At 37.0% G+C, this 18,197-nt stretch overlaps 1 protein-coding gene and 1 long non-coding RNA gene across 15 annotated transcripts in view; both read right to left on the minus strand.

Moving 5' to 3' along the window:
- The window catches only part of LOC124430547 (titin), an 87,414-nt gene extending 69,309 nt beyond the window's left edge, over positions 1–18,105 (minus strand). For 5 of the 14 annotated variants that reach the window (XM_046977296.1, XM_046977297.1, XM_046977294.1 and 2 more), the window contains exons 1-20: positions 12,443–12,994; positions 7,645–7,687; positions 7,295–7,569; positions 7,006–7,214; positions 6,683–6,904; positions 6,247–6,593; positions 5,820–6,168; positions 5,520–5,758; positions 5,093–5,322; positions 4,833–4,976; positions 4,492–4,752; positions 4,275–4,418; positions 3,908–4,180; positions 3,283–3,828; positions 2,728–3,205; positions 2,045–2,625; positions 1,401–1,943; positions 1,069–1,323; positions 840–983; positions 30–431 (exon numbers count right to left, since the gene is read on the minus strand). In XM_046977296.1, coding sequence (XP_046833252.1) covers positions 30–431; positions 840–983; positions 1,069–1,323; positions 1,401–1,943; positions 2,045–2,625; positions 2,728–3,205; positions 3,283–3,828; positions 3,908–4,180; positions 4,275–4,418; positions 4,492–4,752; positions 4,833–4,976; positions 5,093–5,322; positions 5,520–5,758; positions 5,820–6,168; positions 6,247–6,593; positions 6,683–6,904; positions 7,006–7,214; positions 7,295–7,569; positions 7,645–7,687; positions 12,443–12,581 — 5,824 coding nt within the window. In that variant the 5' untranslated portion in view covers positions 12,582–12,994. Of the gene's footprint in view, positions 1–29; positions 432–839; positions 984–1,068; positions 1,324–1,400; positions 1,944–2,044; positions 2,626–2,727; positions 3,206–3,282; positions 3,829–3,907; positions 4,181–4,274; positions 4,419–4,491; positions 4,753–4,832; positions 4,977–5,092; positions 5,323–5,519; positions 5,759–5,819; positions 6,169–6,246; positions 6,594–6,682; positions 6,905–7,005; positions 7,215–7,294; positions 7,570–7,644; positions 7,688–12,442; positions 12,999–17,397; positions 17,595–17,722 lie in introns of those variants that run through there. The other 9 variants (XM_046977302.1, XM_046977299.1, XM_046977293.1 and 6 more) reach the window with 6 other exon arrangements.
- On the minus strand, positions 14,572–15,546 carry LOC124430563. The gene is made up of 2 exons (XR_006943803.1): positions 15,434–15,546; positions 14,572–15,281 (listed from the first exon to the last, which is right to left on the minus strand). It is a non-coding gene; the product is annotated as an uncharacterized LOC124430563 (long non-coding RNA).
- Positions 18,106–18,197: the final 92 nt, after the last annotated feature.

Here is an 18,197-nt window from a genome sequence, read left to right on the forward strand (position 1 = left end):
CGATCGTACGTTTCGATTATTTTACTCACATTTTACATCAAGATTTATCGAGCTCTTGGCCGTTCCCAGTTTATTGGTGGCCTGGCAGGTGTATGTGCCCGAATCCTCAGCATAAACTGTCAGAACGTCCAAAGATGCGAAGCCAAAGTCACAAGCTGTTCTATACCTGTGACCGGTGGATAGTGGTTTACCATTGTGGAACCACTCCACCTTCATGTTCGGATCAGGATAGGGTTCTATGCGGCATTCATAATGTGCACTTTGTCCTTCGACTAACTTCGAAGGCCCATTCAATTGAACCGTAAATGAAGGCTTCTCTTTCACCACTATCTCTTCTTCCTCGCGACGTTGATATTTGCTGGTATCTTCCAGGGCTTGGAGTTTGGATAAGGCACTTTCGTGTTGCGACTCGAATTGCAGGGCTGCTTTTGCTGTGTCGTGGAAGAGTTTGTCAGTGTAATAGTGCCATGAAGTAACATCATGTTTTACTTTTTTATATGAAAATTATTGTTCCGAGAGAGTGTGTCAGTGTTCGATTCGACAAAATTGCTAAACTAGTATTGTATTGATAGATCAAAGTGATAAGTAAAAAATGATATGTGAATGGTATCACATATTTACGAGGATTTCACCCAAAAAAAAAGAAAGAAAAAAAAAGAAAGAAAAAAAAAGAAAAAAAAAAAATAGCAGCAATATTTGTACTACGTTGAAAATAGAAAATTACTTTTGCAAGGTAAGCGTTCCTTTAAACAGCAAAAGCTTAGCAAACATCGAGCTGTAATAATTACTTTACTAATAAAGCTATTAAAGTTTCTGTTTTTACCCAGTTCTTTACTTACATTGAACGAAAAGTGTCGCTGAAGTTACGGCTTCTCCTAGATCGTTTGTTGCACGGCAAGTGTAAGTACCTGAATCTTCAGGATTGACATACTTCATGTTCAAAGCGACATATCCAAAATCATGCATTGTCGTTACGCGATTTGCTATAAAAATGAGATTTTTATGTAATACACGATTGAACATGAAAGGAAGTAATGATCTTTTGTATCTGGAGTATCTTTAACTTACAAGCAGCAATAGGTACACCATTACGAAGCCATTCTACTTTGAGCTTGGAATCACCAACTGGAATAACACGTGCTTCAAAATGAGCCGCTTGATTCTCAGCCACACGCAAATCTTTGATCGGCATTGTGAAAACTGGTGCTTGCGTAACCGTTTCTTCTTGTACAGTTTTACGTTGATAACGAGAGGTATCTTCGAGGTAACGAAGTCTCTCTAAAGCTTCTTCGTTATGTGACTCCATGTAAATTGATTTTTTCGCTAGCAAATATTATGACTTAAATGATAGATTCTCAGGAAAAGAAAAAACTATTTGAAAATAAACGATATAAACTTACAATGTACTACAGCAGTTGCTGAAGTAATAGCCTCTCCGATGATGTTCTTGGCACGGCAAGTGTATGTACCAGAATCATCTGGATATGCATACATGATATCGAGTGCAACGAAACCAAAACTGTTGGTTTCTACGAATCTTGAACCAGCCTTGACAGGCGTATTATTATGGAACCATTCAACTTTCATCGTTGTATCCGACACAGGAATGAGTCTGCACTCGAAATGAGCTCTTTGTCCCTCTTTGATTTCCACATTGTTTAAGGAAGTGGTAAAGATTGGTGCCTGCGTTGTTGTTTCCTCGATCACTTCCTGCCGATGATATTTGGAACGATCTTCAAGATAATGAATCTGCTCGAGGCCACTTTCGTTTCGTGTATCTGTTAGAATTTGTGCCGTGGAGCGGCAAGATAATGTGCAAGAAACTTCGTCGCTACCAACGAGATTGACGGCTCGGCAAGTATACGTTCCAGAATCTTCGGCAATTAAATCGATTACATCCAATGCAACGTAACCAAAATCGTGAATTGGACGGAATCGGTGTCCTATAAATAGAAAAATACAAAATAAATCAATTGTACATATTTAAACAATAGTCTAATTGTAAAGTATTCCTTTAATTAAAAAAAGAAAAGTGATATTTTACCTATTGTAACTGGACGACCGTTCTTATACCATTCAACTTTCAAGTTAGAGTCCGTTACAGGTTCAAGCTTACATTCGAAATGAGCGTGTTGTCCTTCCCTAAGATTTTCTTGATTCTTTGGACTAGTAATGAATTTGGGCTTTACGGTTACAACTTCGTCAACCAACTCGTGTCTTTTGTATCTTGAAGCATCTTCCAAGTACTGTATTCTTTCTAAGCCTTCTGGATGTTGAGACTCCAGTAAGAGATCCTTCTTCGCATGTACTCGTACCGAACACGAAGTGACAGCTTCGCCTAATTGATTAGTTGCTTGGCAAGTATAAACCCCAGAGTCTTCGGGATAAACACCAAGTATATCCAAAGCCACATAATCGAATTCATAAGATGGCCTAAATCGGTGTCCAGTTTTGACTGGTCTTCCATTAACAAACCATTCTACTCTCATGGTTGCATCACCGACTGGTTGAAGGCGACACTCGAGATGGACATTCGTTAATTCTACAGTTTCGATGTTATGAAGTGCTCGAGTAAATTGAGGTGCCTGCATTACTGTAACTTCTTCTTGCTGAGTCTTACGATATCTAATAAAAAAAAGAAAAAGAAAAAAAAAAGAAAAAGAAAAAAACAGATTTAATCATTATGTTTGATTTAATCATTATACGCTTGATCACAGTTTTACTAACTTTGAAGAATCCTCCAGCATTTGAATTTGCTCAAGCGACTGTTCGTTTTGCGTTTCTGTTACAACATCGGATCTACCGATGACTCTGACACAAGCAGAAGTATGTGCAGTACCAAGATGATTGGTAGCCCTAACAGTATATTCTCCTGAATCATAAATCGTTGAATGTACAATATCCAGGGCGACGAATCCAAAGTCGTAATATGTTCTGAATCTTGAACCAACTGTTACAGGTCGTCCATTTTGGAACCATTCGACTCTCATAGTTGGATCTCCCATTGGTTCTAGGCGGCACTCCAAATGAATATTTTTCCCTTCGCTAACTGGCTTTGGATCGCTCAATGGTTGTACGAAAATAGGTTTAGATTTAGATATTTCTTCGATGTGATATTGTGGCTCGACGAATTTAGATTCTTCGAGACGTTGAGTTTTTTCAAAGGTACCGCGATGCATACTGCTGGTATCTACGCTTGACCGTGCTAAAGAAAGAATAAAAATGCATGTAAATAGTTAATTGAAATAAAATTTAAGATCGATAAAAGGAAATGATACTCACTCTCGACGATCATAGTCGCTGAAAGTTGAGCTTCGCCAAGAGCGTTTCTCGCAACCACGGTATATGTACCAGCATCTTCAGGTCGAACTTGAAGAATATCGATCGCTACGTATCCAAAATCGTGATAGGTTTGAATTCTATTAGCAGCAGTAATGGATTTGCCATTATGATACCATTCGATTTTCATAGTCAGATCACTTTGAGGTTCGACTCGGGCTTCAAAGTGCGCGCGCTGACCTTCGACGATCTTATTGGTCCCTTTCAAAGTACCTAAGAAACGTGGTGCTTGCTTCACCTGTACTTCCTCTTGCACTTGACGCATATATTTGCTCGAATCCTCAAGCGTTTGAATTCTCTGTAAGCCGGTAGGATGTTGACTGTCATAGATGACATCGTTCTTGCTAATAACACTTAATTGAGCGGTGGTATGGGCCTCGCCAACTCTGTTATAAGCACGGCATGTATAAACGCCAACGTCGTGAATCGTGACGTATTTAATGGTAAGTGCAACGTAGCCGAAATTAAAGAATGTTGTAATTCGTGAACCTAATTGAAAGAAAAGTAACAATATGTTAAAGTATTTTTACAAATTTAATATGAAAAAAATATGGAAAGAAATGCTTACTGGCTTCTACAGGGCGTCCATCTTTGAGCCATTCAACGCGTAAATCAGCGTCACCAACTGGCTCTAAACGGGCTTCGAAATGAGCAAAGCCGCCTTCTCGTATTCCATTTTGATCCTTAATAGGCGATTTAAATTCCGGTGGGCTAGTCGGTTCAGGCTGTTCTTGCACATATTTTTGGTGAATAGCCTGTTGGTAAGCTTCCAACTCCTCGGCAGCTTCAATATATCTCTGTTGCTCAGGAATACCTAAATCTGTCGTAACACTTGTTCTTGCTGTAATGTTCAAATGAAAATAGTTGAAAATAATTCCTGTTACCTTAAACTATTTTACATTATTCTTATTTAATTATCAATCCCGATAACTTACCAAAGACACGGAGAGTCGCGGAGCTGATAGCCTCTCCCAAACGATTCACAGCTTTAACTGTATAAGAACCTGCATCTTCAGCCCGTAGGTGCAATATGTTAAGTGAGACGTATCCGAAGTTGAAGATGGTTGTGATTCTTGAACCTAAAACGAATAAATATAACAAATTTAAATTTGATACATAAATATTATTAAAATTCTTTTCTTCTTTACTCACTAGCTGTGATTGGTCTACCATCCTTGTACCACTCCACTTTCATGGTAGGATCGCTAACAGGTGTCAACTGCGCCTCAAAATGAGCGTTACGACCTTCCTGTAGCTCACCAAGATCCTGGAGTGGTCGGATGAAGACCGGTCGTTGTGAAGATGATATCTCCTCCACGCTCTCCTGCCTTTGATATTTGCTATAATCTTCGAGCTGTTGGATATATTGAAGACTGTCGGGGTGTTGGCTGGCTTGCTCGATCGTAGCGCGTGCTAAAACGAATCAATTGTCAACATTAATTCAAAGTTCGTAAGGTGCAATTTATTTTAAATAATCGAAGATATATACTCACGTGTCACGCTAAGAGTGGCACGAGATTCAGCAACTCCGGTAGAGCTAACGACGCGACATAGATATTCACCGCTATCTTGAAGAACTATACTGATAAGATCGAGAGAAATAAAGCCGAATCGAAAGATGGATGTAGCGCGTGAGCCTATGGATATAATTCGAATATATGATATTTTTGATCGATGGCACAGATTTACCATAGCATAAAGTTATATATATATATATATATATATATATATATATATATATATATATACTTACTTGCGTCGAGAGCTCTTCCGTTAACATACCACTCAACCCTCATAGTGGGGTCGCCCACCGGTTCGATTCTGGCCTCGAAGTGAATACGTCCACCTTCAATTTGATGCACATCTCTTAATGGTATAATAAAACGTGGTGGTGGATAAATTTTATCTTCTTCAGGAGGAGGCAAATATGGTTTGGCTCGTTCTACGTGTCTTAGGTAGATCACTTCGGGGCCAGGTGTTGGTCTGAAAGTTTTATTAACGTTTTTAGTTTTAATAAACTGCCCAATTATTGAAATTTATACGTGAAAGATTTTTTATCAAAGATATACCTTTCTCTCCTTTATATATCTTTAGTCGGCATTAGGAAAGACATTTTGTAAGAGGAAAGCTTAAAATGATTAAGAGGGATTACTCTAAGATTAGTCTAATTAATAACTTACTCTGGTTCGATGATTTTTGTCGGTCGGGGTAAATTCAAGCGTCTTGGTTCTGGTGCGGCTCCCTTCGGTGTTTCAACGAAAAGCCGTGCTCGGGTTGCAGTGGAGCCAGCCACATTTTGTGCGGTACATTGATACCATGCGGCATCAGAGAATTTAGCGCAAGGTATATCCAAAGTCGATGCTCCACTGCCATCCATCGATATGCGCACGTCTGGACCCGGTGCAATTGGTACACCATCCTATGCGAATTGTACGAAACATTAAAACTCTCTTCATCGGTTCAAGATAATGTTATTTTACCTTCTGCCAGGTGATTCGTGGAACAGGAGTACCAACCGCACGTGCCGTAAATACTACAGGTTCACCCTCTTTAACATTAGTAGCCGTAAAACGTTCGACAAATTTTGGTGCAACAACTTGTTCCTTCTCGATGACGTTGAGATTACATTGAAAAGACGTTTCACCAGCTTTGTTTCTAGCAATGCAAGTAACGACACCGGCGTCAGACCGACTCACGTTGGTGATCATCAGCGAATTATTGCCCGATTCGTTAACAAGAATTTTATGAGTTAAATCGTTGGCTACTTGTTGTCCATTGATGTACCATGTTACTTCTGGATATGGTCGACCCGTTACACGACAATCAAACCTAAACGTTGATATATTTTAACGATTGAATATTTATTTTATCGAAACCATGAGAAATCTTAACGCAGCTCCTTCTTACCTTGTCATCTTTCCTTCGGTAGCTTCTCGGTCAGCGCAAGTACGAACGAAATTAGGCGGAAGTACTTTACCAGTTTCGGATTCTGATGACGAAGAATCTATTTGTTGGCTTTTCGCAATCTCTCTTTGTTGCATCTGATGAACCGCTTGATCGACTTGATCACTAGATTCAACAGCTAGATATGCCGAGCTTACTGTGCAACCTTGTTGATTTTCAGATAATAAAGTATAGTGGCCACTATCTTCCGGTAGTGCGACCCTGATTTTCAAAGTCGCTTGCTGATTCGAATAACTCATTTCCACGCGTTGTGAGTCGCGGATCCTCTGGCCATTTTTGAACCAAGTCAACTAGAAAGATCGAAAACAATATACTTTATAGTTTTGTTTTTTTACTTTTATCATAGCCTTATGCTATAGTAAAATTCTTTCAAGATTACCCTTGGTTTTGGATTTCCGGTTATTTTAGCAGTAAAAACGGCATTAGATCCTTCAATGAGCTTCGAATTTCTTGGTTTTTGAACGATTTGCGCTGGTGCGACCGGACCCAGACTGCGATCAATTACCGTAGAAATCTGCGAGTCTGATTCGCCTACAAAACGACGCGTAATCGATTCTCGGAATTCCGTCTCGCGCAACAATCTATATTCGAAAGTATCCACCTGCAATTATGAGACGGATATTTAATTAACGATTCGATTATCCTATCATATTGTTAAATATATTAGAAAAAGAGAAAAAAGGCAAACGTATGACTAATTACCTTAAAGTCCTCAATGCTAGACGTTCCATTGACATAACTTCGCTTGTCGTACATTTGCTGATAACTACGTTGCTGATAAGTCTGGCTACCAGTTTTTTGTTCGGTCGTTTGGAAGGTTTGAGCAAATTCCTTTTTATAACTACCTAATTGTTGTTGAGGCGGAGGTCCGAATCCTTCCGGTTGAATATACACCGAGCAGATCGCTTCTCCTAAAATTTTCATCGAACGTTCCGATTGAAATAATGATTTGGCAAATGTCACAAATGTTTTCCAAATTTTTTCAACCTACCGTATTGATTTTTGGCACTACATGTATATTCACCCTCATCTCCTGGACCTATCTGATTGATTTGTAACGTAACCATACCGGTCTTATCGTCGTAAGACATCCGAATTTTTCGTGATTCCAATAAAGGAGCACCCTTGTGTGTCCAAGAAACGTTCGGTTTTGGATTTCCACGTACGCATCCTTCGAAAATGGCATTTCCACCTTGGGCGAATCTTGCATTTTTAAAGATCTGCTCGAAAACCGGAGGCGACGGATCGCCTGGTCTGCCGGTGAATCTACAAATGTAGATAATAAAACAAATTTATTTCATAAAAATCTTTCTAGCTAACTTTAATGATGATCAAACTTACGTTGGTATCGTTGGCGTCGTTTGCATCACTATTTCCCCTTGGACTGGAAAAACAAAAACGATATAATTGGTTAATTTTATAACGTGCAAAATCTTGCCCATTGAAATCGGCCTTCAATATGTTTCGCTTATTTGCACTAGTCTAGAACAAAATGTAATCTTATTCCATCCAACTAGGGTAGAACGAATCGAGGAAACGAAGCGTTTACGCCGTTTTTCCTGTTATCGTCACGCACCAAGGCGACCATACGTTTTGATGGGAATGCTTGACGCCACGCAATTAAGCCAATTTGCTCATTAGATTTGAAAGCACACATCGTGAAACAAATTGGACTACCCTGGCCACAAGTACCATAACAAGACAAATTAAAATCGGTTAAAAGTATCGTCAATTTATCTGCATCAACATCTTTGAAATAAATCCAGTTATTATTAACGCACGTTTAATAAGTTTCTTAATTGCCTTTTGAAAACAATAACGATTAGAAAGACAATATTATTATTCATAAAACTATTTTGAGGTGCAATAAAATTACTTAATCTCTCTGTAATTGATATCCTTTTCTATATCTCATATCTAAATGATGAACGATCATCACTTTAAGAAATAAAAAACCATTTAATGCCAATTGTGTACTGAATCCAAATCACTAATTCTATTTCAAGAATTTGTTCTCGTGATTCACAGAAAATCATTATAATCTGTTCAATGACCTTCGTAATCTTGAATGATCGATACGAAACGAATGTGCAATAAGACACACGTTTCACGTTTCATTTCCCTATCATTTTCGAAGGTCAAGTATGTATGTCTCTTGCAAGAAAAAATAAGGACAAGTAGGGTGCTAAAGTGCTCTAATAAAAAAAAAAAAAATGTCGTCTTCAAGAGAATGAGCGAGAGATAGAGAAGAGAGAGAGAGAGGGGGGGGAGGGAGGGAGGGAGGGAGGGAGAGAAAGAGAGAGGAATGTATCACAGTTGAACAAGCGCGGTATCCTATTTTTGTATCCAGATGGGGATCGCGTTACCCTGGGCCATTTTAGGAGCAACCATCTTTGCGCTGCGCGGCACCCAGCGCCGAGACGCGATGCGACGCTACGTGTCTATGCCGGATGGTTGCGTACCTCGACCAATCATGTTCTCCGTTACGCAAAGCCAGTCACTGACCAAAATAAAATAGCTCATAGCGTTGATCTCTCTTCCATCCCTACTTTGCATACGTATTTTCTTATGTACTTGCAATAACTCTTTTAGTATATCATCGATGATGCAAAATTCAATACTAATATTTTCTCTTATTCTTCTAGTTATATGAATCTCTTCAGAATAATAAACATGCATATATATCTTTTACCTATATACATAAACATATATCTTTAACCCAGCACGCCTAAAATGATTTTTATTTCATTTCTGGGTCGAATACATTTCTTTTCTAAAAAAACCATTGTATCAGAAGTCATTTTTCACGTTTCTTAAAATATCAGTAATAACAGATGTGAGTGTTATTCACAATCTTGGTAACGACGTCGGCTACAATACAGTCAAATTTTATTTCTGCATATGAATCATAGATATGGCAGCGAAGTATGTACTTTTCCTGGAATATGGTGAAGGTTTTGGCAATGATTATATTTGCATCGCACCATACAACGGAATCAGTAAACATAATTGGGTACTTTGTAGTCTTATTTTTTGGAACACAGCCAATGTTTCAACCAATGCGAATTCTCAAAAAGTTATACTTTCATTATACTATGACTACAAACTGGCTGGTATACGAATTCTTTGGAAAGGTCCTCAATCGGGTATACAAAAAGGTCGAATGCATCAATTATCCCTAACTAAGAGAAACAGATAATTTAGTTATCAACAATCGTCCGAGTATATTATCCTTCAATGAAAGATCTTTTGCGTTTGCTTCGTTCCCTTTTTATTTTTTCCATAGCGTTGAAAAAAACTTCAAAGGGAAGGTGACTTGGTGGGACAAGAATTTTTGGAAGACCAGGATAAAAATAGCGCATAGTTATAATTAAACTTTGCAGTAGTAACTCCTTAGATCTAAAATAGATTATCTCTTAGAGCAATATCGTTAGAAAGAGATCAAACGAAAAAATGAAACTAGGAAGAAAATATAATGAAATTCGTGACAGTAAACTAAGATGGAAATTCTTCGAAGGATATCCTGGATGATATAATGTATCAACAAGTTGCACACACAAGTTGCTTCTGAAACATTTGACGAACTTGTAGACGGAAATCAATCCATGCTAAAAAAGCATTAATCTCTCATCTTTTTAATCAAAATTGCGAGAAAATAAAAGAGAGAGAGCGAGAGAGCGAGAGAGCGAGAGAGCGAGAGAGAGAGAGAGAGAAGGACGTATCACGGTTGAATAAGTTTGGTATCCTATTTTTGTATCCAGATGGGGATCGCGTTACCCTGTGCCATTTTAGGAGCAATTATCTCCTCAATGTGCAGCGCCCAGTGACGCGACGAGATGCAACTCTACGTGTCTATGCGAAAAGGTACCTACACTTTGACCAATCGTCTAGCGTGTCGTGCAAAATTTATGGCTAAGCAAAATCAAATAATCTCTACCTCTTATTATTTCTTTCTTTTATCGATAGTTTGTAGGTGCAATCTTTACTTCAATTTTTTTTTCGCTTTATATTAGACTACGATACTTCTTGTCAATGTTTGGATTGCTTATCGTTTATGACATGCTGACGATGACAGGTTGTATTCTGTTCGATCAGCTGTTTCAGATTACTACGGTATAAAATTCTTCTTTAGTTATGTATCATGAATTTTCGCTGATCAATCGTTTTTATATATTCCTGACGATTTTTTTGATGCATAACATTCACAAAATAAATGTCAGGTATAATTTTGAGATAACATGAGGTATAAATACTTGAAAAAAAAAAATTAAAAAAAAAAAAGAAAAAAGAAAGAACGATAGGGAATTATTATAAATTAGAATTAGAATTGACAGATGCTGTGAAAGATCTTTCAACATAATACGTTAAACGCTTCAATAAATATATAGATTGATGTTACTTTTGAGAATCAATGCCAAATTGAAGACAAGTTCGCTTATTCAGCCAAGTAAAAATTCCGATGTTGGCACCATACAAGCAAATGTCGGATGCAATTTTTTTTAGATACAGCAACGTATTATCGTACGTTGACATTTTATTAAACAATTGAAAGATTAATTGTCTCGCAGGCGCGATCATTTCATTTAGTCTGTTACGAATAAGAATTAGTCGCGGCAATTAGCTAAACCACTTTAAGTAGACTTTCTTGAGAATAAATTACAAATGCTGTGATCTGCAGTTTAGCCAAAATTTTCCAAGGAATATTAATTGTCATTCCTAGTGAGCTTAAAAAGATATGCGTCATTAGTGCAAAAAGTGCAAGTGACGAACGATTGTCTTGCAATTAATCATAATTATTAAAATCTATTTCAAGTATATCTTGAAAAATGATTTTAACATCGTTTATAGACCGAATGAATTTTTCTTACGAAACCATAAATGATTTTTCTTAGCGAATCATAAATGATTTACATGTTTCTTAAAATATCTGTATGAAACTTAACATCTGTAGTAGGTGTTATTCTCAATTCTAGTAACAACTCTTTCCCCCCCCCCTCTCTCTCTCTCTCTCTTTCTAACTACAATACGGTCGAATTTTATTTCGGCACATGATTCACGGACACCGCAAGGAAAGACACATTTTTTCCGGGTAATGGTGAAAATTTTGGCATCGATTTCACTTGCATCGAATAATGCAACAAGATTGGTAAATGTAAATATAATGATACCTGAGGACATTTTGATTCGAGCTTTGTAATTTCGTTTTTTGGAGTATCGCCAATATCTTCTGTCAGTACGAATTTCCCCAGAAGTTTTAATATCTCTATATAACTATAATTTCGGTATATAACTATAAATTATGCTGTCGTATGTATGAAATGGATTTTTGGAAAATTCCTCGATCAAATATTTGAATACGTTGAACGGTATTAAACTTAGAAACAAATGATGTCGAATGAGATGCGCAATTGCAAATTGCTATTAAAAATCCTATTTTTATAAATTTTTCGATATATTCACATACAGGTATGATGTCGATGTCATCGAGTTGTCTTATTTTAATAAAAATGACATCTTCATTCGAATGACAGATACAGATGTCAAATGCAAAGCAATAACTCATAGTTCAAACTTCTTTTTTCTGGATCTTTTAAGAATGCATTCCAGCGCAATTTTTTTTCTTTTTTCCTTTTTTTTTTGTTTTTTTTTTTCTTTTTTTTTTTTTTTTGAGAAACATCAAACCCTCTAAGGAGGGCGACTTAGTAAGTTAGAGGGCAACGCGTGCAGGAATTTTCAAAAGACGTGCGTCGAAAGTGCGGTTAGCTATCTTTAGATCTCGCAGAGGCGGTGCTCTCGCTCGAAAATAGAATATCTTTCAGGGGGATATTTCTACAAAGAAATTGAGAATTAAAATGCTAGAAGGATTAAAAAAAAAAAAAAGAAAAGAAAGCGGAAAGATGTAGTTACATATCTATTTCCTATAACAAATCGATAGGTTAAAAAACATGATCAATTTTCGAGACAGGGAGCTATAAAGTTTGTCATGTAACAGTAACAGAAATACAACGCACATTATGCAATAAAATTCTAATTGATTGAACTCTCAATTTTAAACTACGCACTTATCCTTTTGGCTAAATTTTTAACTATTTCGTCTCGTATTTTCAAATAATGATGAAATTCCAAAAAAACAACTGACCTCTCTGCTGACTGGTGATCTGTTGCCGAGTGACCTGTCGTTCGGTTCTTTGTTGAGTGTATTGTTGCTGTTGTTGCTGCTGCTGTTGCTGTTGCTGTTGCTGTTGCTGTTGCTGTTGCTGTTGCTGTTGTCGCTTCATTTTGAATTGAACGTTCGATATTGGCCTTTGACGATTATAAAATCGTTACAAGAGGGGTTCAGTATTCTGACCCCTGAGCTGTTGTTGATCGATAGGTTCGAAAACTTCTTCAAATTCGTATCTCCGAGAATGAGGAATTAAGGGCGTAAAACACTCAACAACAAAAATTCTATATCACTCGCGTGTACGATCTCTTGGATCGAATTCTTCGTTGTAATATATATATATAAATATAAATATATATATATATATATATATATATATATCGAAATATCGAAATATCGAAGCGCTTCCTTTATTTTTTTTCGCTAAAATATCTGTCTCTTCTATTTGCGGCTCACTCCAGTCGGCAGAAGTCAAGTCATCTTCAAAACTCTATCCCCGAGACTCTTTAAACCAAGACGTCGGTCGAATGCGAATTGCCGGCGGAGACGACTTCGAAAAACGAAGGCAGTCTTCTCGAAAAGTGGGGGTAGCGAAGGCGACTCCGAGGGTGGGGACGTCTCGCGTCCCGACGCTTCTTCAGACGCGGAAAATGATGACGAGAGATGAGTGACGAAGTTTCGGCCGCGTCGTTGAGATCATTCTCTTACATCCATGTTTCAATTTTCCCATTTGAAATTACTTTCTTTTATAATGTAAAACTCTCTGTAGAGGAATGTAACATTCGACAGTGATCATTCAATGGCGTTATATGAATAAAGGGCAGCTTCAAAGTTAAAACATTCGAATATTTTCTATATATTTATTTTGTCGTGAAATTAATCGAGATGGTAAATCGAATGTGGATTATACACATTAATCATTTTCGAAAGAATCATCGAAAGAACGCATACAAATTGACAAACGGTGCAAAGTATGGCAGATATTTCTATCGTAGTTCGTTAAAGCCACTAACGTATAGAAGTCATTTTTAATCCTACATTGTTTATTCAACTAACTCGTATTCAATAATTATGAATTAATGGGATTAATCAATCGAGAGCTAACTCGAGAGCAAAGTACCGGATAAATAATAGATGATCTTAAATGAAGAATATCGTGGAATAAAAATAACCGATCTTCGCGTGTCTGATTAGAGTTATAAAAAATGTGCCTTGGCTCTTCGTAACTAGACGTAGGAGGGCTACAAGCGTGTTTCAACCTTCGAAGAAATTCGGGCTTGTTTCTATGTGTAAAATCGTTGTAATAATAAACGAATGACATTGACTTTTTTTCTCGAAAGTTGCATGAGCTCTTTCGTATATCGATTCAACTAAGCCGTTTCATTTCTTTGCGTAAGAAAGAACAAACGGATGCTTTGTTATCTTTTTTTTTTTTTTCTTTTCGATCGAATTGTTTTGATAAGATTTGATTATATTACAGCATCGTTTCGCCTTACCTATCCACATATGTTTCGTGAGAAATCTCTACGTTGCACTTGTAATTTTCTTTGCTTTATTTATCCGATATAAACGACGATAAGGATTAACTATAGTAGGAAAAAGAAAGAAAACAATTAAATTGATTAATACATTAATAAATGCATTTTCATGAATTTCAAATTATTCATAGAAAGATCCTGATTTCTTTTCACTAATTCTTATGTTTTCGATGTAAAAGTAATTGGAGTGTATCGCGTGTATACCTCCTTACTCGAATTATAAACATACGTTTTGTTAAATTCGGCAAAGGAGATATCTATGAGCCAACATGACACGATACGATAAAACGACGCGCGGCTCACGCAGTTCTCGTACTCACTGACAGCCACCCACGCGTCTACGCATTTTCTCCCCCTCCCCTCCCCTCCCCTCCCCTCCTCCTTCACCTCCTCCTCCTCCTCTTCCTCCTTCTTCTTACTCCTTTTCCCGCTTCTCTAAACTTACTCTCGCTCTCGCTTTCTTTTTTTAACAATATGTTACATTTATTCATTTTTATTATTTCATTATTTACTAATTTATATCAAATGTTCATCATTCTTAATATCATTTAATTTAATTGAACGATATTTTCTCAAACATCTTTATTCAAGTTAAAAAGCTTCAATTTACAGAACAAATTTATAATGCACTTCTTTCTAAATTTTCTCTCTCCTACATTTGTTTTTCTTCGAAAATGCCCCATTTCCTTCTATCTTTATACACGTTAGACTAGTACAATATTTACACACACGCACTCACAACCTTCTATAGACTGTATTTATATCTTTTCCCCGGCTTCTACTTCTCTCCCTTCTTCTTATTCTCAACTCTCTCCTTATCTTTTGAGACACATTTTACATATAACATGGACACGAACATATCGTCGGCAAGAACTTGTCTGGTATCACACCTGTCCGCAATCGTAACCATCCTTTCTCGTAATATCGATTACAATCATTATTTCATCTACAGTTGACATTTATATTTATTTCTAATAAATGTGAAAAAAAAAAATAAGAAAGAAGAAGAGGAAGAAGAAAAAGTCATTGGAATTTAATGATACGAATTTATTGACCTTCGGACAACCTTGAACGAGAAGAATTTGAATAAAATTTAGGTCTACTAGATTTCAAATTTCGGCTCATAATTATTTCTACTTTTATAGACGAATTTAAGCGCGTCAATCTGAAAAAAGTCAAATCCTTGACATAGTTTCTACCGATTTTGTTGTATAAAACTGGAACATCAACGTGAGATTTGTTAACAGATGACCTGATTGTACGGCACATCGGCATCGCTAGGTAAGCAGAAACAAATTAAAGGAAAAAATAATAAAAAGGCAGAAAGAGAAAATAATAAAATGAAACAAAGAAAAAATAAGAAAGAAAAAAATGCAAGAAATATTGAAAATAATATAAATCAATTAAGTTCAACTCGTATATATCGTACGTAGGCTTGGTTGGCCAAGTTTAGCCATGAACAACCCCTGATGAAAGAGTTTCGAGAGCTCGCCGACGCATTTTGCGGCGACATGTCGCTGACTCGGTCTGCTCTAAACTCGTTCGACGACAACGACGACGACAAGAAGGAGGGAAGCGAGTAATAATACTCGTAAGTGAGTACGAACTTGTTGGACGATGCGACGAAGTATCCTTTTAATTCGTTACGAATCACCAGTCGAGTGCGTTTCCTTCTTTTTTTCTTTACATCTAACGTCGTGTTACTCTTAATGTCCTTCCTTTCGAGTACTATCCGAATATCGAGCATTGATTTTTAAAATCAAAGCGCGCACGTCGCTTCGTAGCACATTTAATCAATACGAGTTCGACATTGTTTCTCTCTTCTTTTTTTTATTTGTATTCTTCTTTACTTTTTCATCTTGTAATATGATAAATATTCGTTCTCACAAAAAGTGTTACACTTTACGTTCTTTCGAATTACGTTTCGGAAATTTTATCGTTTCGTTCAATCAATTTTTGATATTTCCTCAAATTGATAGGACATTTTAGATAAAAAAAAAAAGTCAGAATAATTAAGCCAGTTGACAGATCGTTCCTGTATCATGTGAGACTTATGTAGGTATAGGAACGATCTTATCCAACCGTTAGCATTCCGCATCCCGACGAATCGGAGCGAGACACGCGCTGGTCCTCGCAAACTCGCACGGTAAGCGTAACTTACATATGTATGGTGCCAACGATACTGCTCCATGCTTTATGTATACTTTCTCACACGTATATGTATATATATATATATATGTGTGTGTGTATATACATATATTTATTTATTCATTTAGTTATTTATTTATATATACAGAATGAACCATTTAATCCTAGTAACCTCAAATATTATTACACATCATCTCTCCGATAAAATAATTACTCGATCGTAAAAATAATCGATGACATTCTTTAGGATATCAAAATTCAATCGTTAAGCGAGTTCACATCGGAAAAAAAATTATTATTTCTTCGCACTTCAGAAAAAAATTATATATATATATATATATATATATATATATATATATATATATATATATATATATATTCTTCGTTCGATATGATTTAAGAAGAAGAAGAAAAGTTGTTAAGGAAAAACAATCATCGAACGATATTCCAATAAAGTAACTCAGAAATTTGAAATGATTATATCGTGCAAGTAAACATATGGTACAGCCTAACCGCGGTTTAAACTGCACTCGTACGAAACCTCGCTCGTGAGTTGTAGGTCAGATCCAGTCGCGCGAGCGTGTAATTCAGACATTATGCTGGACGGAATCGTTGTACAATACCTTCGGTTTCGTGTTACGAGGTAAAAGAAGGAGAGAGAGAGAGAGAGAGAGAGAGAGAAAAGTCCACCTTACGCTATACCTGTTAGATGTTTCGCAATACATACGACAAAATCCAAGTGGTGGGTAAATAAAATGATTGGTATTAGATTTTCATGGTTATTTCGAGCAATCATCGTAAAATGCAAACTTAAAAGAGCGTCCTCGTTGAAAGCTCTCTACCGAAGAAAATTTCAGTAGGATCAACGAAAGGTGGGTCGAGTATGAATCATCGTTTCACGAAGGTAGAGCAAAGCGCTACCAACGAGCTTCTATTTCGAGATTCGTGAAATATTCGTCGGCATTACTAATCGTGCTTCATCGTGTCTATGATTCAACTCTCCTCTTAAAATCATCGGGCAAGGCTTGAACGCTCATATTGTCCACCTGCTGGTAGACCAATCGACGAGAGCGTGGAATTCTATTTTCGCGGTTCACGGACAACGACGAGTAATCACTGCTAAAACCCTGAATGTGTCCAACCAATCTTTCTTCTTTTTAGATATTTACAATGATATGTATATATACGTGAATCTACATACGTAGATACTTATAATACGTAATATTATACAAAAATGTACTTTACCGTTTGACTCGATCCTGCGAAATAACTGCGTATGCAAATCATCCTCATTCTCGTCGTCCTGATTGAGGTCGCAATACATCCCGTTTCTCTCGATATCAGAAAAGTCAAGACGTTTTGGCTTAGCGTACGGTTCTCCTGTCCTCTCCTCGTACTCGTATTCACCGGCACGATTTTCAAGATAACTGCCGTCCTCGCAGCTGCAAAAGCAATTCCGCTTGGTAAACGCACGCCCAAACCTATCGATCGCATTAAAAAAAAAGAAGAAAAAAAAAAAAAGAAAAAACAGAACATAACGATATTTGACTCTAGCTATATTTCCATCTACCTGTAACTAGGTGCCAGTGCAAATTCGTAAATCGATGCGTGTCGATGATTAGTTAGGCTGAGCTTGATTTCTTCTTGAGGTAGAAAGAGATCCTTCAATGCTACGTACCTCGGTGAACATTCCAATAATTCTTCATCGACGGATCGTTCTCGATTGCTCGTGTCATATTGCAAGGATACACCTGAAATCGCGTTTAACGTGGAATAAGGGAAGATTTCTATTTTATTTTCCTTTTTTCCTCTCTTTTTTTCTTTTCCCTTTTATCTTTTTTTTCTTCTTTTGTCTTTTTTTCCTTCCATGCGAATTTGTTCGTTGTTTTTTTTTTTGCCTCGGTAGAAGGCACCAACGAAAAGTAAACAAGCGAATCGTTAAGCGCGTTCCTCTCTCTCTCTCTCTCTCTTTATCTGTCTTCCTCCTCTACTCGTGTTTAAATCGTTACTCGCTTAAGTAAATAATTTCTTTCGAGGTAGACGAC

This window comes from Vespa crabro, chromosome 19 (assembly GCF_910589235.1).
Source record: "Vespa crabro chromosome 19, iyVesCrab1.2, whole genome shotgun sequence".
In the NCBI taxonomy this organism is placed as follows: domain Eukaryota; kingdom Metazoa; phylum Arthropoda; class Insecta; order Hymenoptera; family Vespidae; genus Vespa; species Vespa crabro.